The 22,214-nt window shown below is 45.3% G+C and overlaps 1 protein-coding gene across 1 annotated transcript in view; it reads left to right on the top strand.

Annotated features, from left to right (window-relative positions):
* Positions 1 to 524: 524 nt before the first annotated feature.
* ATP2C2 (ATPase secretory pathway Ca2+ transporting 2) overlaps positions 525 to 22,214 on the top strand; it is a 39,807-nt gene continuing 18,117 nt past the window's right edge. Inside the window, exons 1-11 of the mRNA XM_081201141.1 lie at positions 525 to 723; positions 10,128 to 10,238; positions 11,326 to 11,442; positions 13,601 to 13,690; positions 14,102 to 14,137; positions 14,229 to 14,290; positions 16,845 to 16,953; positions 17,626 to 17,775; positions 18,577 to 18,645; positions 18,759 to 18,834; positions 19,713 to 19,779. Of these exons, the coding sequence (XP_081057267.1) occupies positions 619 to 723; positions 10,128 to 10,238; positions 11,326 to 11,442; positions 13,601 to 13,690; positions 14,102 to 14,137; positions 14,229 to 14,290; positions 16,845 to 16,953; positions 17,626 to 17,775; positions 18,577 to 18,645; positions 18,759 to 18,834; positions 19,713 to 19,779 (992 nt within the window). The 5' untranslated portion in view covers positions 525 to 618. The remainder of the gene's footprint in view (positions 724 to 10,127; positions 10,239 to 11,325; positions 11,443 to 13,600; positions 13,691 to 14,101; positions 14,138 to 14,228; positions 14,291 to 16,844; positions 16,954 to 17,625; positions 17,776 to 18,576; positions 18,646 to 18,758; positions 18,835 to 19,712; positions 19,780 to 22,214) is intronic.

Raw genomic sequence — 22,214 nt, 5'->3', positions numbered from 1 at the left:
TCATGAAGACTCCCCCCCCCCAAAAAAAAAGACTGCAAACTGATGTGGAAATCTGGAGAACTGAATTTGAGGTTGGAAAAATGAGAAACTGAGAGGAAGAGCTTTGGGGCTGTCAGCAGCTTTTGGGTCATCAGTAGCTCAGTGATAGCACATCTGCTTTGCATGCAGAAGATCCCAGATTCAATCCCTGGCATCTTCAGGTAAGGTTAGGAATGTTCCCTGGAGAGCTGCTTCCAGTCCGTGTGGACAATACTGAGCTAGATAGACTAAACTTCCTGTGTTCCTAAATGCAAACATTTATGCTTTTTTAAACCAGCTGTGTTTTCCTGGACACAGGTGAAGGCTACAGCACCTAACAACCGACTCCTCCAGGTCTGCAACTGCTATGAGTAGGCCTTAAGTCAGGAATTTGGCCTCTCCCAGGCACCTGTTCTGAGCAAGCGGGCGGGGCGTCACCTTGTCGGCATCAGGTAACACCCACCGATCAGCTTTCCCTGGCTCCATCCTTGGCTTGCGAGGGAATGTGAGGCTCGGCCAGGAAACACACAGCAAATTGCCAGCCACAGCAGCAGGTGCTTTGCTAGCTGCCGCCTTCCTTCGCCGCCTGCCCCAGCTAAGATGGGGGCAAAGCACTTGTTCTCCTTGATCTGCCGGAAAGGTGCCTCCCCCCTACACATGAGCCGGAAATACCAGCCGGTGGGCAGCAAGGAACCCGAAGAAGAGGTAAAGCGGTTGTGGGGAATGTGTGGTGTTGCTGGGGAATGTCACTGCCTTGGAACAATGTCTCTCCCGAACAAGCCCTCTAGCTCCACTTGCAGAGGGTGGGCTGTCACTCTGGCAGCTGCCTCTCCAGATACGAAATGGTTATCAAGTGCTGTTAAGTGGTGGTCCTAACTTTTGGAATCCCTTGCCCCTTTTCTCTCTTTTTTCTTAAAAACCTTTTATTCCTTTTCCTTTCCTTTCCTTTCCTTTCCTTTCCTTTCCTTTCCTTTCCTTTCCTTTTTTACAGTGGTACCTCGGGTTACATACGCTTCGGGTTACATACGCTTCAGGTTACAGACTCCGCTAACCCAGAAATAGTGCTTCAGGTTAAGAACTTTGCTTCAGGATAAGAACAGAAATCGTGCTCCAGTGGTGCGGAGGCAGCAAGAGGCCCCATTAGCTAAAGTGGTGCTTCAGGTTAAGAACAGTTTCAGGTTAAGAACGGACCTCTGGAACGAATTAAGTACTTAACCAGAGGTACCACTGTACTTTGCTGGTTGCACTTTGCTGGTCACTGAGGACACTGTTCCCCATCTTACAGAGCAAGCTGCTCTGTACAGAGCCAGACCCATGGGTTCAAATAGCTCAGTACTGTCAGCACTGACTTGCAGCAGCTCTCCAGGATTTTAGGCAGGGATCTCTCCAAGTCCTACGTGAAGATGTCAGGGATTGAACCCGGGACCTTCTGCATGCAAAGCAGATGCTCCACCACTGAGCTATGGCTCTTTCCCATTTTTCACATAGCCAGAGGTGTCTATACATGCTTATTATTTATTGAGTGATAATGGTTGCCTAATACAAAAATCAGTTTCCAGGTGGCTTAAAAAGAGGATAAAAACACAGAGGCTGGGGTGGGGGGGGAGAAAAGGTTTTATCCAATTTCAAGGGTTGTATTATGCTCAGAGTAGACCCACTGACATTAATGGCCATGGTCATATGCACACCTGTGCCATAGGATTTGTGCTCAGAGACCTTTATCCACCTTGAAAAATGCTTCTATAATAATAATAATAATAATAATAATAATAATAATAATTTATTATTTATACCCCGCCCATCTGGCTGGGCCTCCCCAGCCACTCTGGGCGGCTTCCATAAAAACCAAGAATACAGTAAAATGTCACACGTTAAAAACTTCCCTGAACAGGACTGCCTTAAGATGTCTCCTGAATGTCAGGTAGTTGTTTATCGCTTTGACATCTGCTGGAAGGGCGTTCCACAGGGCGGGCGCCACTACCGAGAAGGCCCTCTGCCTGGTTCCCTGTAGCTTTGCTTCTCGCAATGAGGGAACTGCCAGAAGGCCCTCGGCGCTGGACCTCAGCGTCTGGGCAGACTGATGGGGGTGGAGACGCTCCTTCAGGTATACTGGACCGAGGCCGTTTAGGGCTTTAAAGGTCAGCACCAACACTTTGAATTGTGCTCTGAAACGTACTGGGAGCCAACGTACTGTGAACTTTCCAAGTTTCCTTGCAGACATAGCTCAAGGGGTGGCTATTCCTGCCTCCCTTTCCTGCTTTCTTGCATTGTGCAAAACGTCATATTTTTTTTAAACAAGCACTTATTTATTTAACTCTTGCATAGCACTTTCAAGTGTTTAAGGTGCTTCACACACATGGCCTAGATGCCCTCCATACGCCAACCCTGCAAGACAGCATATGCTAACTGGAATCAATGGGAATTGATCGGCAAAGTGTGCTGCAATGTAAATCAGTATTTATTATCTCGACCTATATTGCAGGTGGGGGGACTGGGACTGAGAAAGTGGAAAGTGTGGGGCAGGGGAGAGAGAGATTTGCCTTAAGGCCTCCTTGGGAGTTCATGGCCAAGGTGAGATTCAAACTGGACACTTCCCAATTCTCAACTCAGTCTCTTACCTGCTACATTACAACATGTATTTGGCCACATACACACCATTCATTTAAAGCATATGATCTCCCCCAAAAAAAGAACTCTGGGAACTGTGATTTACTAAGAGTGCTGGGAACTGTTCCCCTGTGAGAAGTATACGACAGTTCCCAAGATTCTTTGGGCGAGGTGGTGTGCTTTAGATGTATGTTCAGCCTCATCAATCTGCCTCCCACCAGACACTTTACAGATAAGAGCCAAGGGTACTTAAAGATTCTGCACTTCTGCTCAATGAAGGGTTAATCCCTGATCTCAGCCTCCCCTCTCCCAGCTGCAGTTCATTGTATTCCTTTCCCTTGCCATAGCCTGACCTGGCCTGGATCGCGCAGGAGGGTGTGCTAGTAGTAACAGTTTATGCTTCTTAAGAATGCTTAATCTCCCAGTGGATCTGACAGAACAGCTCTTACAGAACAAATACCTTCACCCGTATTTTCTATCGCAGCAGGCAGTTGAAGGGACACTTGGAACAGGAGTGTTGTGCTAGCACTGGAACTCTCCCTCCCTTGGCTCAATTATTTAAAGTCTAGGAACCTGGAAGAAGGAGGGTGCTGAAAATTGAAGCAATCTACTATGCCCCTTATTATTTAACTGGTGGTGGGGAATCCATTTCTTTGGAAGATATATAGCTGGTCCTCTGTAGCATTTTTAGAATTGCAAGAAGGCTGTGCCAGAAGTTTAACATCCTGCTGAAGAGCAACCCTCTGAGTTTGCTGAAGAGGCAAGCTGTATTTCAGAATGCCCAAGAATCCCCCAGTTAGAGGCAGCATTTTTTCCCAGTGCAATAGCCACACCCTCTTCCACCAGGCAACATCCCCCACTGGCCTTGAATGTTTTTGCCTGGCTGGAAAGTGTCCTTGAACTCTGAGAACGCCTCTTTCTTGTCTGGATGGAAGACAAGGAGGGCCATGAGAGTGTGCATAGAACCTAGTCTACTGTTAACCAAGGCAATATTTACATCTGTTGCTCCAGCTACTTTTGTATTTATCCACACCCACTACTTGCACATGGCCAGAAAGGAATGTGAACCTCAGGTTGCAAATGTGTCCCCATCCCTGATTTACACTGTACTTGCCATTCTAAAGATCTTCTATGGGGCTTACAATGGTTTGCAAGTACCAAAACAACATCTCATAGAATTGTAATGCTGTAGCATTGAAAAGCGCCTCAAGGGTCATCTATTCCAACTCCAGCCAATTGCAGGAAATTCACTGCCACATACACTGCCACTCTCTTGTATACACACACACATGCTCCAGAGAAGGAGCTGCTGTAGATAGATAGCTTCCTCCCCCACCAGGCACCAAACAGAATGATTTTAATATCTCATCAGGGACGCGGGTGGCGCTGTGGTCTAAACCACCGAGCCTCTTGGGCTTGCTGATCAGAAGGTCGGTGGTTTGAATCCCCGCAACGGGGTGAGCTCCTGTTGCTCTGTCCCAGCTCCTGCCAACCTAGCAGTTTGAAAGCATGCCAGTGCAAGTCGATAAATAGGTACCACTGTGACAGGAAGGTAAACGGTGTTTCCATGCACTCTGGCACTCGTCACGGTCCTCTGTGCGCCAGTAGCGGTTTAGTCATGCTGGCCACATGACCCAGAAAGCTGTCTGTGGACAAACGACGGCTCCCTTGGCCTGAAAGCGAGATGAGCACTGCAACCCCATAGTCGCCTTTGACTGGACTTAGCCATCCAGGGCTCCTTTACCTTTACCTAATATCTCATAGCTGGGGTCACTTAAAGGCAGGCATCCCCAAACTCAGCCCTCCAGATGTTTTGGTGACTACAACTCCCACCATCCCTAGCTAATAGGACCAGTGGTCAGGGATGATGGGAATTGTAGTCCCAGAACATCTGGAGGGCCGAGTTTGGGGATGCCTGCTTAAAGGCCTCAAAGCAACTATTGACAAGAAGTGCAAAGCAAGCAGAGCCACCAAGAAAACACAACAAAACAATGCACAAGCAGCAGCACCCAGCTGCCCAGTGGTCCATCATGGCATTAGATATCCCTATTGATTTTTGACTTCTTATTGCTCTTTTAATTTCTTAGGCTGTATTTCATTGCGCCATAATTTAAATTCCGTGGAATGCAAATCATAATGCGATAAAATGCAACCCAAGAAGTAAAAGGAGCAATAAAAAGGCAATTAAGAATCCTGCAACATCCAGTACAGCCCATTAGATTTGTTACAAGGGGCAGAAAAATAATTAAGCAGGTCCACCAAGACCCTCAGCAATTTTCAAGTGGTCTTTGGGAAGCCAGTTTGGGAACCACTCACCCAAGGCATGTGCAATCATGCTAACAACAAAATAGGGACAGTGTGTCACCTGAGACAGGTACCAGAAATTAAAAGCTTCCCCTTGCCAAACCATGGTTTTTTGGGGGTTTTTTTGATAACTCTCTCTTGGGGCTGCATGGGATGTTAAATGTATCTGTGCATCTATCATGCAGGGTTTCTTTGAATGCAAATTGCATCAGCTGGGGGAACCGCTGACTGGTTTGGAGCCGGAATGGCGGGATTTAAATCCTTTCCCCTCTGCAGTTCAGTGGAAGATTCCTTCCCAAAACAAACAACAGATTCAGATGATATATCCACCCCACCCCACACCAAGCACAGCACAGGAGGAAATGGTCAAATCCCCATTCCATTCCATGCCTGCCCTGATCCTGTTAATGATCACCTACACAGAGAATGTGCGGTTTGCATTTTTTAAAAAAAGGTCTGCGCACTAGATGAAAAGATGCATTCATGTCACATCTAATTTGACCCTTACGTCAAGCTCCCAGGATCCCTCTAGGTTTCTCATCTGCCTTGGGAATGTCCAGGCTCGTCACCTGGCCCCAGTTGATGGGATGCAAAGTCCAGTCAGTGGCCACTAACTGCTGGAACAGAACTTGGGAGGCTTGTATTTGCAAGCCCACATGATGCAGTCTCAGGAGAGTTTCTCTCTAAAACACACACACACACAGCCTCAGTTTTGCCATCTGTAAAATGGGAATAGGGACCTAACTCACAGGCTGTGGAAACAAAGTAAAGATGGAAAAGAAGTGTTCGCATTCTTCGCAAATTATTAGGATGAGACCAGCCTGTGTACTCACTCAGTCAAAAGGATAAAGCAGTCAATGGCTACTAGCCACAATGGCTTTTTTTCTACCTCCATGGCTGGTGGCAATATGTCTCTGGGTGCCAACTGCTGAGAACTGCAGGTGAGGGAGAGTTGCTGTGGCGCTTAGATCCTGCTTGCAGGCTTTCCATGGGTGGTCACTGTGAGAAAAAGGCTGAGAGTATGTGCTGAAAAACAGCAGAGCTTGGGCAAACAATGTGCCACATATGTGCTGAATTAATGGTGCATAATCTCCGAAAGTATGTGGACGGGCATGTTGCGTTCATTTCCTTGCTTTTGGTATGCGCTCTCACAAAGTTACTAGTCCATGCCTTTTTCTAAAATCCTCTTTCTCTATAATACTTCAGGTATAGGTTTGTGACAGCAATGGCCATATACCATGTTGTATCCTTCAAATTTTAGGAGAGCTTTTTTCTAGATGTTATTGTATGATTGTTTGTAATCCCCAGTTCTCTGTGTTCTTTCATTTTGTTTTACATAAGCTAGATAGAAATTAAACAAAGGTGAAGATTTGGAATGCGTTGTTTTGCTTTTTCCTAGGCTTCCCAGTTGCTTAAATCTGATATTTTGGCATGGAGCTCTGGAGGTGGAGCCCTCTGGGTCAGGGGGAGAGCTCAGAACAAAAGCTGTCTATCACCCTCCCCTCAAGAGTTTTGAGAAGGAGAAAAAAATGATATTCCCTCTTTTTCTTTTTGATAACAGTCTGCAATGAAAGAAAGAAAGAAAAATATATTCAGGGCTACCTACTATAGCAAGGGGAAGGGAGAGGAGCAATCACTGTTTCCCACCCAAAGATGAATCAAATTTGTAAGCATCTCCATTGGTCCTGAGAATCCTTCAAGGAAACGCCCATAAATATCCAAACGATGAGGACTAGAGACTTGCTTTTCAAGACAAACAAGCCAAAGTTCCTGAGATCCTCCAGAATCCTGATTCCTGCACACTGCGCCCAATTTTGCTGCTTGCATGGCAGGTTCATAGCAGGCTAGAATAAACACAGCTGTTCTCCTGACTTCATTTTCAAACATCTCTTGTTTCATAAGAAACGGTCAGTGCCTACCATGCCTGCCAACTTTGCTAGGGTAAACTAATTATTTTATTTCCTCCAGGCGTACCTGTGCTAAGCGTCATGGTTGTTTTCTTTTTACTATGTTTAACTTGTCTTTCTTACAAACAAACAAAAAAAGGGCAAAGTCTGGAAAAGGGCATTGGGACCCAGGATTTGAATGCAAACTTGCCAGCTTCCCTGCCTCTGTTTCCTGGTGTTATTAGTTGCTCTTCTGTCTGCTTGGCTTGCTTTGCCATCAACAATAGCTAAGCCACTTATCCTGGAACCACTTCAGAAGAGGTTTAAGGGCAATGCCTGCCTTGAATCGCCAAATTGCAGGGCAGTAATCCTGTTTCCTTCTCAGAAGATTAGAGCAGGGATGGGTAACCTGTGGCTCTCCAGAGGCTGCTGGACAACTGTATAAAAAGAGCCTTCTGGATCAGGCCAGTGGCCCATCTGGTCCAGCATCCTGTTCTCACAGTGGCCAACCAGATGCTGGTGCGAAACCAGCAAGCTGGACATGAGCACAGCAGCACTCTGCCCTAGTTCAGTTCCCAGCAACTGGTACTGAGAGGCACAGTGAAGGAAGAACATACTGTGATTTTATGTTTTAGCTGCCCTGAGACCTGCAGGTATAAGACAGTACAGTCATACCTCTTGTTACGTTCGGTTCAGGTTACGCATTTTCAGGTTGCATCCTGCAATGACCCGGAAGTAACGGAACTGGTTACTTCTGGGTTTTGCCACTCGTGCATGCGCAGATGCTCAAAATGATGTCACATGCATGCGCAGAAGTGGTGAATCGTGACCCGCGCACGTGCAGACGCTGGTTGCGTTCTGCTCATGTTGCGAACGGGGCTCCAGAACGGATCCCGTTCGCAACCAGAGGTAACACTGTATATTATTATTATTATTATTATTATTATTATTATTATTATTATTATTAGCCATCGTAGCTAGTAGCTTTTGATAGCCTTGTCTACCATGAATTTATCCAATCCTCTTTTAAAGTTTGGGGGCCATCATTGCCTCCTGTGGCAGTGAGTTCCATTGTTTAACTATGTGCTGTGTGAAGAAGTATTTTCTTCATGGCGCTATGGCCAAGACCCAAATTTCATTAAGCCATTCTTTCCAAGACAGGAGTACTGTAGCTTTCCAATTTTGAGCCAATGACAATTTTGTGGCTGTTAACAGCTAGATGGTAAGTTTTCTGTGGTTTTTAACTCGGCTGCCATTGTTGTGCTGTTTTGATTGTGCATCATCTTGAGACCATTGTGCAGAAGGCAATTAGTAAATTAATGCTCATGATAAACTACCCCTCAATTACCCTAGGATGGGTGGCAATGGAACAAGAACCAATTGCTCTATAACCACTTTCTTCTCCTTGGCATAGAATCTCATAATGCTAGACATCTAATGTTGGAAGATTTGGGACAGACTTTTTAAAAGTAACTTTTCACATAAGTGCATGAAATGTGGAACTCACTGCCACAAGAGGCAGTGATAGCCACCAACTTGGATGCCTTTAAAAGAGTATTAGACTAATTCATGGAGGGGGGGGGATGCTTTTAAATACCAGTTGCTGGAAACTACGGGAGGGGAGAGTTTTCTTGCACTCAAATCCTGCTTGATGGTTTCCCACAGGCCCCTCGGTGGCCACTGAGAGAACAGGCAGCTGGACTAAATGGGTCATTGGTCTGATCCAGCAAGCTCCTCATATGTTTTTAATAATGATATATATATTAATCAAAATTGCCCAGTAGGCAGCAAACCATTTCAGTCCAGAAATACTAAATAGAGATACTGAGAAGCCTCCTTGGAGCAGAGACTTGGCTGGCTTTCCAGGATTAAAGCTGCTTTCCTCCCCACCCCCAGCAATCAATTTGTGTCCTCCACGGGGATGTCTTTTATTTCCTGTTGATAAGGTTGTGCTCTGAAATCTAAAATAAAATAAAATGGGAAGCCAATGAAAAGAGACCGGCTTTACAATCCGTGTGTGTGTGTGTGTGTGTGTGTGTGTGTGTGTGTGTGTGTGCCCCTTCCAGCTATAAAAACCACTGGAATTCAGAAGTAGGAAACTTCTTTGCTTATTTGCTTTAGACCTTTCTATAAAGAGTTTTTACTGTGGCACTCAAAGCGATGTGGAAAATCATGTTTTAGTGTCCCTATCCTCTTACTTTCTCTTATCTTCCTTTTCCCCTTGGTTTTGAAATGTTTTTCTTTCTTCTGTGCTAAACCTTGTTTCCTTTTTAACATTTTCCTTTAACAGTATCTTAAGAGTAGAGTCGAAGAGTAGGGAACCTATGACCCTCCGGATCTTGCTGGACTACAATTCCCATCGTCCCTGATTATTGGTGGTGGATGATGGGAGTTGTAGTCCAACAACAGCCAGAGGTCCACTGGTTTTCTGCTCCTGGTGCAGTGAGTTCTATTACTGTGGCAACCAACCCTCTCCCATGTTAGAGCTCTGAGGTACTGTGTGTGCCTTTTGCCCTATTCTTCCCCCTTAATAAGTTCCTGTGTGAGCTGGTTCATTAGAGCAAATGGGGCACTGCCCCTCTTACCTTACTTGCCTGCCCAGGGATGGCACTGCTTGTCAACTTTCTCCTTCTTAGTCTCAGTTTTGTCCTTGTACAGCTGAGCAGGGAAGCAAACGATGGCGACAAAACCAGAATTAGTCTGTTATGTCCATCATTGGCTCTGACTACACCCACTTTAGGGCTCTCTGCCTTACCAGTCCCAATGAGCCACCACTGTTAGCATGGGCACTTAAACAAGATGAGCAGAACACAGAGAGAAAAGTCCTGATAACACATTACTGAGCAAAAATTGTGTCATTTGAGGAGAAATGAATGGAGGTTTTGCCTTTCTTAGTTCAAGCCTCATACATAGCAGGGAGACATTCCACCAAATACACAGAGGAAAAACTCCCTTCGGAGCCAATCGGGGCGCATGCTACCTCAGCAAACATCATGGCACTCTGTCAAGTTGCTAAGCAACACTTCCACCAACCCGCCTCTTAGCTAGTGGCCTTTAACACTAACAGAATTAACTATTAAGTTACAAACTGGATGATACCTGCTGTTGCACTTCCAACAAGCAGCATGGAAAGAAGAGCCTTAGACATGCCAGGGATCACTGGAAGTTCCAGTCAATAAGGCACATATGTGTGAACCACGGCTGAGCCCGTTTTCCACTGTCCCTCCACTTAAATTTCTGCTTAAAATGGTTGTAGACAGTCTCATCTCTTCCTCTTTCTTCACCACCCAACATTTTATTTGCATTTTGTAGCCTGAAGAAGAATCTGAACTGAAGTCAGTGGAAGAAGAGAAAGAGGTTACGGCCCTCTCTCCCAAAGAGGCTTGCAAACGCCATGCAGACGAGTTGGCAAAAATGTTACAGGTAAGAGCCATAAAACCACAACAGAGACTTTTGAGAAACACTTCAGAAGAAAGAGGTGCAGGTTAGAGTCATCTTCTTGTCTCTTGTCTTGACATGTGTTCCTGAAATGATCTAATATTCACAATATTTTCACAATGCTGCCTGCCATTGGAAAAGCTGTGATGAGGTTAGAGAGTGTCGGCAAACATACTTACCGTAACTGCTCAGGGTAACTGTGTCAGCAAGAGACTTCTGACAAACCTTTGCTGTTTCAACTGCATCAGAGCATCCAGACAGGTGACAGTTTCTGGAGGGGGTTGCATGGGAGTCATTGGCCCCATTTATTTATTTTTACAATTGGCATGAATTAACTAGGAAAAGTCAATGGAGTTGTTGTTGTTATTTACTAGTGGGGAGCACCCAGTGCTATCCTGGAATATGTAGAAACCAGCAAATATAGTGTTGGTTGTGAGCTTGGACCCAATCACTCCAAAAATGGGCAAAGTCCTGTTGCGGTCTGCCATCTTGATTCAAAATGGCGGCCAGAAGCCAAACATCAACAATGACTGCCGCCTCCACGCCAGGAACCCTTGTATTGAAATTGGTGACAACATATTTGAGAGGCAAACAAACCTACAAAGCAGGCAGACAGACGGATGGACAGACAAACCACTTTCCAAAATATATAGTAGAGTATTACATTTATATCTCACCTGTCCTTCAAGGAGTTCAAGGTGACATTTGTTAGCTCTCTTCTTCCCTACTAGCCACACAAAATCAAATCCCTAAATGGGTAGATTATGCTGGTATTATGAACCCAGCAACTCCCAGCAGTATGGGGCTTTCTAGTTATGGAGCAGGTGTGTTTGGATATGTCCCTTGTCTCTGAGGGAACCTAAAGAGTGCTGAGGGGTGTGTGTTTGTGTGTGACAGAGAGAGAGAAAGAGAAAGAGAGAGAAAGTGGTTGGCAGAGGAAGAAGGGAGAAAGAGGGTGCCCCACCCATCGCCATCATGCACTCCCCAACATTTTACCAAAGGGAACTTTAAAAAGATTCCCCACCCCTGCTTTATGCTGTTTTTTTAAAAAAATATGCTGTCATCTCTTCAGGTCAATATACAGAAGGGACTGTCTGAAGTGTCAGTGCTGCACCGAAGGATCAAGCATGGCTGGAATGAATTTGTAATAGATAATACGCAGCCAGTGTGGAAGAAATATCTAGACCAGGTAAAGAACAGGGATGCTAGTGGCAAAGGGTTTTGTGGATCATTGGATAGCAGGGTGTATGTACCCTGTCTCTTTCTCCAGGGTTATGTTGGGTAACAACATTCAATTGAAAACAAATATGTACATCTGGCATAGGAATGGGTGTGTATACACATACACAATTACCAGGACATTTTCCTGCTCAAGTTCCCTTCAAATAGTACGAGATGCTAATCTAACCAGCCCAGACGTTTGTTTGACACTTTCTTCAAGACCTTCCATGATTAATGTAGCCTGCAGATCAGTGGAGGCTGGTCCATTAGGGCACTCTGGACATTGCCCCACCAGCCTTGGCCTGCCTTCAGCCAGCCTCCACCTGCCTGCCTCCTGACTTACAACCAGTCCATGTTGCTGCCTATTGGATCCTTCTCCTTAGTCTCAGTATTGCCATGAAAGAACTTAGCAGGGAGGAGATGGGGACAAAGCTGGAATTAGTTGGCTCTGCCTGTCTTTGATTCTGGTGCCCCCTACTGCTGACCTCCTGCCCCAGGAAAGAGACGGAGCTTAGCTACACTCCCCATTCACTGAGCTCTAGCTACCCGCCAGCTGCTGTCTCTTGCATCCAGGCACCGTCCCCTGACCCACAAGTCAGTGCCCCTCACCTTTGATGCTCTGGGGACATGCCAGTGGTCAGAAAGTGTCTCTAGGGCAGGGACATAGTAATCGTTAAAGAAATTGGAGTTCTTGTTGAAACTGCACTGAAAAGGATATATCAAGAACTCTGGCCAAAAGTTTCAATATAAGGAATAATTCCTACTCAAGAGTTGAAATGAAAAATGTGTATATTCTAAAGTACATATCATGATATTTGGTTCCATACCTCGGTTTTTTGACGACTATAAATCTGTTGGAAGTCTGTATCATTTAATTCTTTTATGTTTCTTTTTCGACATGCGTCTAGAAATAAGGATTTCCAAGAGTTATTATTTCCAGTCAAATTATTTGTGAAAAACGGACATCAGTTCAGTGTTTTCTCACCTTAGATAATTGCATCCAAGTTTTCTTACGTTTCTCTGTGCGTTTTCTATTAGGGAGTGAAATCATTGTCTTTCGCATGATATTTGGAACCAAATATCATGATATGTGTGAACATACTTTAGAATGTATATAATTTATTACATTTATGATCTATGGATTGAAGCACCTCAATCTATTTTTTGATATATTTTTTGATATTTTTTGATATTACCAGCTGAAGAAGGCGTGTACTCCGAAACAGGGCCCTGTCCTGGTCACCACTATTGAGTCGTACATCTGATTCACACTCTGGATACTCCTTTTTGGCCCTATTTGATCCTTTATTCTCTATTCCGATTTTATATAATGTGGACTCTTTTTGACTGCTATTGAGACTTGTATAAAACAATTGTTGTGCACTGGTATTTCATGTACCTTTGTACTATATCACTGTATATTTGAAACTACATTATTTCTGTACTTAAACGCTGTATCCAAACTTACCATTACTTAAAACTATTGTCCTTACACGTTGTGTTCAAATTTACTACTAGCTTCAAACTGTTATTCTTAGCAGAATATACACGTTTTTCATTTCAACTCTTGAGTAGGAATTATTCCTTATATTGAAACTTTTGGCCAGAGTTCTTGATATATCCTTTTCTAGGGCAGGGACGACAAAGCCTTTTCACCCTGAGGCCTACATTCTCTTCCAGGAGCTGCAAAGCAGTGGTGGGCGGGGCCAGAGGCACAAGTGGGTGGAGCAAAAAAATTTCAAATGTTTACCTTTGTACAATAGGCTAGATCCTATTCACAGGTATGTATCCCCCTCTATCCTTCATACAGACAAGGAAGAGGCATTATCTGAGTTCAATGGGGTCATTCTAGTCAGTCAAAAGCATTCCAGGAGGGTGCAAAGCCAGTGCAGTGAGGGGTGTGGCCTGTGGAGAGTTCTGAGAGCCAGATAGAGAGAATTGGAGAGCCCTATTTCACCCCAGGCTTGAGGTTCCTTACTCAAGCATAAAGTGAAACTGCCTGGATCAAGCAGAGATTATTAGTTCTGGGCATGAGTTGTGTGACAACTTTACTCCCACTGTGAATGGCAAAAAACAAACAAACCCTACTTCAGTCAAAGGAATTTCTCCTTCTTCTTTCCTTTTAGTTTAAGAACCCCCTGATCCTTTTGCTGCTGGCCTCCGCTTTAGTAAGTGTGGTCACTAAAGAATACGAAGATGCCGTGAGTATTGCAATGGTACGTGATCTGTTTTCTTTGGAGTCCTCATTCTTGGAGACATCAGAAGTAGGGGACTATTTTAAACTGTACTGAACAGGCTTCTAGGGGATGAAGAGAAACACTCATCAACTGATTTCTCTAGGTGAGGGGTGGGGTACCTTTTGGGGGTAAAGGGTCCCGCTAGACAACTGTGGGGGGCTGCAATCCCCCTCCAAACTTACACCCTTAATAAACACAGTCGCTTTCTCTTAAGCACACACAGTTATTTCCCTTAAAATCTTAGTAATTCTGCTCAAGTTTCACATTTTTACTTGTTTGTTTTCCATTTGTCTGGTTTCCATGTAAGCCTGAAATAAATATCCATTCTCCATTGGCATGTGACGTTATACTGTCTTTGTTGATTCACCCCCATTTTTATTCTATTTTTAGGCTGTCATCATCGTGGTGACTGTGGCCTTCATCCAGGTACATCCTTTTCTGGTAACTGACCATTGTGGGTTCTCACCCATTCAGACAAAAAACGTGCCCTAACATCGATGTGCTTCTTTTCTCGCAGGAGCACCGCTCTGAGAAATCTCTGGAGGAACTCAACAAGTTAGTCCCGCCAGAGTGTAACTGGTAAGCCTTGTAAAGCATCCACACACTTTAAACCTTTGGTGCAGTGCCTGCCAGATGCCTTCTTCGTGCATGTATGGAGGCACAAAATGCTTGTGTGCGTTTGAGGGGTGATGGTTACAATTGGAAGGGTGGCAGGAGAACCCCTACCTCTGCCCTACTCCCCTGCCCCCCCCCACAAACCTGGAGCTGATACTCACACTTCCCATTCACAACTGTGCAGTTTAGCCTCCCTACTATAGAACAGCCTCCTGCCAGCCTAGCAGTTCGAAAGCACGTCAAAGTGCAAGTAGATTAATAAGTACCGCTTCGGTGGGAAGGTAAATGGCATTTCCATGCACTGCTCTGGTTCTCCAGAAGCAGCTTAGTCATGCTGGCCACATGACCCAGAAGCTATACGCTGGCTCCCTTGGCCAATAAAGCGAGATGAGCACCGCAACCCCAGAGTCGGCCATGACTGGACCTAATGGACAGGGGTCCCTTTACCTTTTACTATAGAACAGCAGATCAGGGCTTAAGAGGACTCTTTCTCTCTCTCTCTCTCTCTCTCTCTCTCTCTCTCTCTCTCTCTCTGTGTGTATGTGTGTGTGTGTGCATGCTCAGAGTAAACCCGTGTATTTACAAATGATTAAAATATCCTTTATTTGTCTACTGGTCACTTATGCTTTATTTTACCGACCTGAACTGTGTGTGTTGAAATGTTCAGTTCTGGGACTGATGTTCATTTCCTTCTTCACCAGAAGGACAAATACCTGCTCCAGCCTTGCCAAAGCAAATATGTAATACCTTTTATGGTTTTAATTATTATGTCCAAAGGGGTGGCCTATTTGTCTTTCAAGGTCAGAGAACGCTTTGATCATTTCCCCCACTTTCCCTTGTTCCTTCCACACCCAGGGACACCTTGTAGAAAGAGAGGCAAGTGATTTTGGTATGATGCTGTGCTCCAAGTCACCAAACGTGATTTTAACACAGTGGCAGGGAAAGCTTTTTCAGCCCATGGGCTGCCTCAGCAAACTTCCTGGGGCCACTGCCATTGGTGGGTGGGGCCAAAAGCAAAAGTGGGTGGAGCAACAAATGTTTTAACAGATCCAAACAGTCTGCAACTGTATTGGAACTATTTTTAACCATTTTTGTATGTGGAATTGTTTTTAAATGTTTGTAATAATGATGATGGGGACGTGGGTGGCATTGTGGGTAAAACCTCAGCGCCTAGGGCTTGCCGATCGCATGGTTGGCGGTTCGAATCCCCGCAGCAGGGTGCGTTCCCGTCGTTCGGTCCCAGCGCCTGCCAACCTACATTGGCTCCCAGTACGTTTCCGAGCACAATTCAAAGTGTTGGTGCTGACCTTTAAAGCCCTAAACGGCCTTGGTCCAGTATACCTGAAGGAACGTCTCCACCCCCATCATTCTGCCCGGACGCTGAGGTCCAGCCCCGAGGGCCTTCTGGCGGTTCCCTCATTGCGAGAAGCAAAGCTACAGGGAACCAGGCAGAGGGCCTTCTCGGTAGTGGCGCCCGCCCTGTGGAACGCCCTTCCAGCAGATGTCAAAGCGATAAACAACTACCTGACATTCAGAAGACATCTTAAGGCAGCCCTGTTCAGGGAAGTTTTTAACATGTGATGTTTTACTTTATTTTTGGTTTTTATGGAAGCCGCCCAGAGTGGCTGGGGAGGCCCAGCCAGATGGGCGGGGTATAAATAATAAATTATTATTATTATTATTATTATTATTATTATTATTATTATTATATTATTATTATTAACCTAGCAGTTCGAAAGCACCTCCGGGTGCAAGTAGATAAATAGGGACCGCTTACCAGCGGGAAGGTAAATGGCATTCCGTGTGCTGCGCTGGCTCGCCAGATGCAGCTTGTCACGCTGGCCACGTGACCCGGAAGTGTCTGCAGACAGCGCTGGCTCCTGGCCTATAGAGTGAGATGAGCACACAACCCTAGAGTCTGGCAAGACTGGCCTGTACGGGCAGGGGTACCTTTACCTTTAATAATAATAATAATGATGTTGATGATGATGTTAAATAAATTTGTAGGCCCACTTCATAGCCTAAAGCCATCAAAGTGGCCTACTAGATAAAAAACAGAATAAAACACAAAACGACAAGTTTTAAACACAATGAAATCATTTCAGCAAACTCTAAAAACAATAGAAATGTATTTGCAAATTCTAAAAACAGCAATGCAATATACTACGTTATCTGTCTCATTGTCCCCTATTTAACATAAGTTACATAAGTTATGTAACTTGTTGAATTACATACGTAACTTATATTCATTTCAATGTTGATTCCAAAGCAATGTTTAAAAACATCATTAGTTACATGTTGTTTGTGAACTTAAAAGTAACTTACTTGACTGATTTCTGTTCCTGACTACAGACAAACATACAAACGGTAGCAATTTCTGCTTCCTCTTCCGTTGCCATTGGAGTGGTCTGACATCCCTAGTCACCAAAATGCATCTTCCCCACAACCCTTTTGCCAGCTCTGCTTTGCTCATACGGTGCCATTTCTTTGTATTTATCTCTTTGTGGGGGGATACTAGCATGAGAGAGGGCAAACTGCAGCATCTTCTTGCTCGAGAGCTTGTTCCCGGAGACATTGTGTGCCTATCTATGGGAGACAGGGTTCCTGCAGACGTCAGACTCGTAGAGGTAAGAGATGGATGATGGAACAGTACCATGTGCATTCTATAAGTGGGTGCTCCCGTTTCAAAACTCAGTGAATCTGAATCTTGTGATTCAGTTTTTATGCTTCTGAAGCTTTGACAGAGGACAAGTTCATGGACCCTCACAAAACCCACCTATTTCCACTCATACCTGCCTGTACACTTTGGGCACCTCCCAAAGCCCTTCTCTGCTTGATCCTGTCATTGGAGGTGCGGTGACAGGCAACCAGAGACAGGGCCTTCTTGGTGATGGGACCCAGATTGCAGAATGCTCTCCCCAGAGAATCTTGCCTGGTACTTGCTCTGTGCTAGGCAACCCCCACCCCCCACCCCCCGCTTAATGACGCTCATTAGGTGTGTTGAGAAAACTCTATGAAAAAGATGCAATTGTGTGTTTGATGACAGCAAGACAAGTTTTGCGGGGTGTTTTTGTAGTATGGAATCACCTGACTGCTTTTCGGGGGGGCAGCATTCTATTGATGCTTGCATGGGGGGTGGATATGAAAAAATAACCGTGCCAATCTGCACATGCTCCAGTTCCAGAATTAACTGTATCAAATCTCCACGTTAAACCTTAATGAATGAGGAATGGGAGCGTAGCACCAAAACGGGAAAGGGATGGAATTCATGGGAGTCCATTTATCTGCTGTTTTGACAGGTTACAGATCTCTTAGTGGACGAATCCAGTTTCACGGGGGAAGCAGAGCCCTGCAGTAAGAACGATGGCATCTTAGCAGAAGCTGGAGACCTGATGACCCTCACCAATGTCGCATTCATGGGAACTCTAGTACGATACGGCAAAGGCAAAGTGAGTGGTAAATAACCTCCTTTTGCTAGCTGTAAGTAGCCCATCATTAGGCAATTATTCATAAGCTTGTTGTATGTACTGGCAGCAGCAAATCTAAACCTGTGTGCTCCTGATTTTTTTCCATGCAGTTACAATCCGGCACTTTTTGAATGTTGCTTTGCAAAGGCGCACACACAAAAACAACAAATTCAAGACGTGCCCACAACAAAGGAAGTCATGTGACGTGAGAATACTGGCCCACCTGTCAAAGTAGCCCCTTTGGGGTTGGCTGTTCGCCTATATGGCTAATATCAGCTTTGCGGAGCTGTTTAAGGCCACATTCATACCATACATTTAAAGCAATATGATACCACTTTAAACAATCATGGCTTCACACAAAGAGGAGCTGCAGTTTGTTAAGGGTGCTGAGAGTTGTTCGGAGACCCCCTATTCCCCACCCCTACAAAACTACAAGTCCTCTTCACAAGGAACTCTGGGAAATAGCAGTTCTGGGAGGGGAATAGGGACTTCCTCACCCAGACTTCCTCTTTAACTATTAAGGAGCTATCATCACTTGAAAGCTACAGATCATCTTCCTGACTTTGCATCTCTTGTAATGGGAAGGAGGTGTGTGTGTAGTAAACCAAGCTTTAACTATGGTTTATTGACTGTGGTTAACATAAATCATGGCTTGGCATTATGTACAAACCAGGTCGTTGAGTCTCCAGCTGTCATTCAGGGGAAAGTTTTTCAACTCTGGGGAATACCATCAAAATCTAAGGAAAAAGGCAACTTATTCTTTGCATTCTTCTGCTTGTTCAGGGCATTGTCATTGGAACAGGTGAAAACTCACAGTTTGGGGAGGTATTCAAAATGATGCAAGAAGAAGAGGTGAGAAGGGGTCTGGGGGAAAGTGGACCAAGTTCTTAGTAGGGGAACATCCATAAGGTTCTATTTCAAGAGGGGTTTTCTTTCTTCCCTTTGCTGTCAATTAATGCATCAAGACCCCCAAGACTCCACTGCAGAAAAACATGGACAAACTGGGGAAACAGCTTACTCTCATTTCATTTGGCATCATTGGTGAGTTTTCTGAAATACTTTATTCCCCCCCCCCTTAATGACCTACCACATGTTTTAAGAACTAGCTCCTGCGTATCAGAAGGGACCATCATTTTGGGAGAGACTCGCTATGTGTGTAGCAGGGACAGGGAAGCAATTTGGCTCAGATCAGATTTCAGGGCAAAGTTACTTAATCTGTGCAACATGCAAACTGAAACACAGCTGTCCTTCAAAACTCACAGCGCTCTGAAATTTGCAGTGCAGTTCTCTAGCCAAGTCATGCGCACAAAAATGCAGTTACGAGGGCAAATTATCCATATGATGGTGAAATAACATGGTTTTAAAATTACTATTTGGGTGAAATTGCTTGCAAAAGTACGTACCTTAGGCAAAATTGCATGTTAAAATGTGTACGTGAAGAGAGATTTGTGCCACAGTGCTGAGGACTTTAGAAACAAAGAAGCCCCAAACCGGCGCAGAAATGTGGAGAACCAAAATTAAGGCTGAAAAAAATGAGAAAAAACAAAACAGACAGTTTCACCCATCCCTAGAGTATAGATTTGTACAGTAGAAGCCTAGAGTTAGGCTAAGCAAATGTGACTGACCTGAGGTCCCAACACACTAACCCAGGGTTTCCCAAACTTTGGTCTCCAGCTGATTTTGGACTACAACTCCCATCTAGCATGACCAGTGGTCAGGGATGATGGGAACTGTAGTCCTAAAACAGCTGGAGACCCAAGTTTGGGAAACCCTTCTCTAACCACTACACCACATTGACCTTAGTTTGTACCCTCCTCCTTGTGCATACTTTGAGTATTTTCATGTTCACGTACACACCTGACCATGCCTATGGTGCCATCAAGATAGCTTCTGTGTTTTCCTCTCCCCTCTCCTGCAAGGTTTACTTATGCTGATTGGCTGGCTGCAGGGGAAGCATCTTCTTGGCATGTTCACCATTGGAGTGAGGTAAGAGCTGGAAGGACATTTTATTGTCACACTAGAAGAACAGAACAAAATGCAAACATGCTGATCAAAAACATTCTGTGCGTATATTTCCTGCCTATCTCTAGATTGAGCAGGAGTGGGGAACCTTAGGATCTGGGGGCCAACTGGTGCTCTGCAAGCTTCACTATCTGGCTCAAGGTTCCCTCCTTGGCCCTGCTTCACACCCTCCTTGAGAGTTTTTGCCTGGCTGGAATGTGCCCTTGAACTAGGCCTCTTGCTTCTCTGACTGGAGGATAGAGAGGGATGAGTGTAGAAACTACCCTAGAAATTACATTCATTTTTCCACCTGCATTTCCTTCTGGCCCTGCTTGTCCCTTGCATATGACCCATGGAAAGTTGCCCAGAATAGAATTTGGCCCTTCAGTTGAAAAAGGTTCCCCAACTCTGCGATAGATAGGTAGACGGGCAGACAGATAGACACACTATATTTCCTTTTTATTTAAATGACTTTTGATTATGTTGTACAAAGGGTAACAGTGGTGGATTCTGGAAAGAGATTAGAGCCCTCTCCAGGTGTTTAGGAGAACATGTGAGGACTCAAACTGTGGAGGGGGCATTGCTCCATTCCCTACCCCTTAAATTCTGCTGCCTGAGGTGGCTGCTTCAATCTGTCACATGGACAGGCCAGCCCCATAAGACAGCCAGTCTAGTAACCCAAGGAGCCCATCTTCTAGCTGCTCAGACCTCTGAACAAGAGTGTTGAGGGGCTGTAGGCCAGCAGGAAGGCCCCTGATCTGAATGGAGGAAGCCTCAAACTCTGAACAGCAAATCTCCCCACTGTACACTTGCGGAGGAAAGGGCGGGCGGGGAGCGCACTGCCCCTAGCACCATCAGGGAGGGGGGTACCATCGCAGTCACACACCCTGGACATGTGCCACACACCTTCCCACCATGCCGGGCACCAGGCCCCCGCAGAACGTACGCTACATCCCTGCGGGCAGCGTACCACACCCCTGGGATATGCGTCATCCCCCCGGGATGTGCACCAGCCATGCCCCCAGCTGCTCTCCACCCCTGGTGTCGGAGCATGCAGCTTCACCACTGCCACTGCCCTAAAAGAAAAAAATCCATTCCACATAATGCTTTGGAAGCTCCCCAACAGGGTGTTTGAACTATCAGAATCTGACGCAACCATTTTTGTCAGCTGCAGTGAAGAGAGAGCTCTTCAAGCAGGACAAATGGTAGCACCAGAACCCAAGGGTTTAATACCTGTAGGTGGTGAGCTTCATAAGCACTTGGGCATGTGCTGATGACGGGATGGATGGACACAGCATCCCCACCCTTCCCCACCAATATACCTGCCACGAAACATTTGCTTCTCTCTGTACAAATATTAACCTTGCTGGCCATATCTACCTTGTTGTTTAAAGGCTGGCATTGTACATCCTTATAGTTTGCATGGCAGGCTGCCTTCTTATCAAATGACATGTGACATCTGTTCACGTATCTGGAAAAGGGATCCTTGGCACCAGAGGATTGTAATGTTCGTATTACTGCCCAGCGGCACGATAAAAGCAAAGTGTGGCAAAGTCGCTATAGATAAAGAGAAAATGGTTGAGGACTTGGAAGGGAAAAGGTTTAGGCTAGGTATAGAAACAAGGCAGGCAAGTGTCAATGGAGGGCAGATGCTGTTGAATAATAGTAACAAGAAAGTGGACCAGCCAGAGTTGTCTTCTTTTCCTGCATAGTCCCTCTGTCCCTTAAGGGCTATGAATGTTGCCTTGTTCTGTATTCTCTTGTTCACCAATATTTGCACCTGAAGCATAGATCAGGGCTTTGTTAGTGGTGGCACACAGGCTGCAGAGCTCTCCACCAGCATACCATCTGGCCCCTACACTTCTGTGTTTTGATGGCAGGCAGAAAAGTATTTTCATACTAGACCAGGGATGAGGAACCTCCAGCTTGTGAGCCAAATCTGACTGGCTAGACCCAGGAATCCAGACCCTGGTGCTTTTTGGAGGTTATGCCTCGTTCTCTGCACTGACTGACTGATGTCTCACTTGCTCTGTTCACAATTGCCAGAGCAGGCAAAGCAAAGTGTACTGAGTTAGTGTGTGAGAGAGAGGGGGGGGAGGTCCCCCACCCCTATAGTGGAAAACCTTTCCTTCCTCTGTTATGTATAAAAAAAGTTCAAGGTTGTACAATACAATGGATTGGCCAGAGATTTACGACAGAAAAAGAGAGAGTACTTCAGAGTCAACATACAAAGAAATTGGACCAATTGGTTTAGCCCAAATGAGGCTTTGCATTCTGCATTCTGCAAAGCTGGCACCAGACTGCAAACAGCCCTGCCTCCGATGGCCGTCTGCAAAGCTCCACTGGGCACAGGAACAAAGGAAGCAGCCTTCCACGTAGAGTCAGATGATTGCTCCACTGAGCTCAGTGTATTGTCCACA

The sequence above is a fragment of the Podarcis bocagei genome (assembly GCF_964188305.1).
Source record: "Podarcis bocagei genome assembly, chromosome: 7".
Lineage (NCBI taxonomy): Eukaryota > Metazoa > Chordata > Lepidosauria > Squamata > Lacertidae > Podarcis > Podarcis bocagei.
Note: the sequence above shows the minus strand (reverse complement) of the source record. Positions and strands in the feature narration are given on the sequence as shown.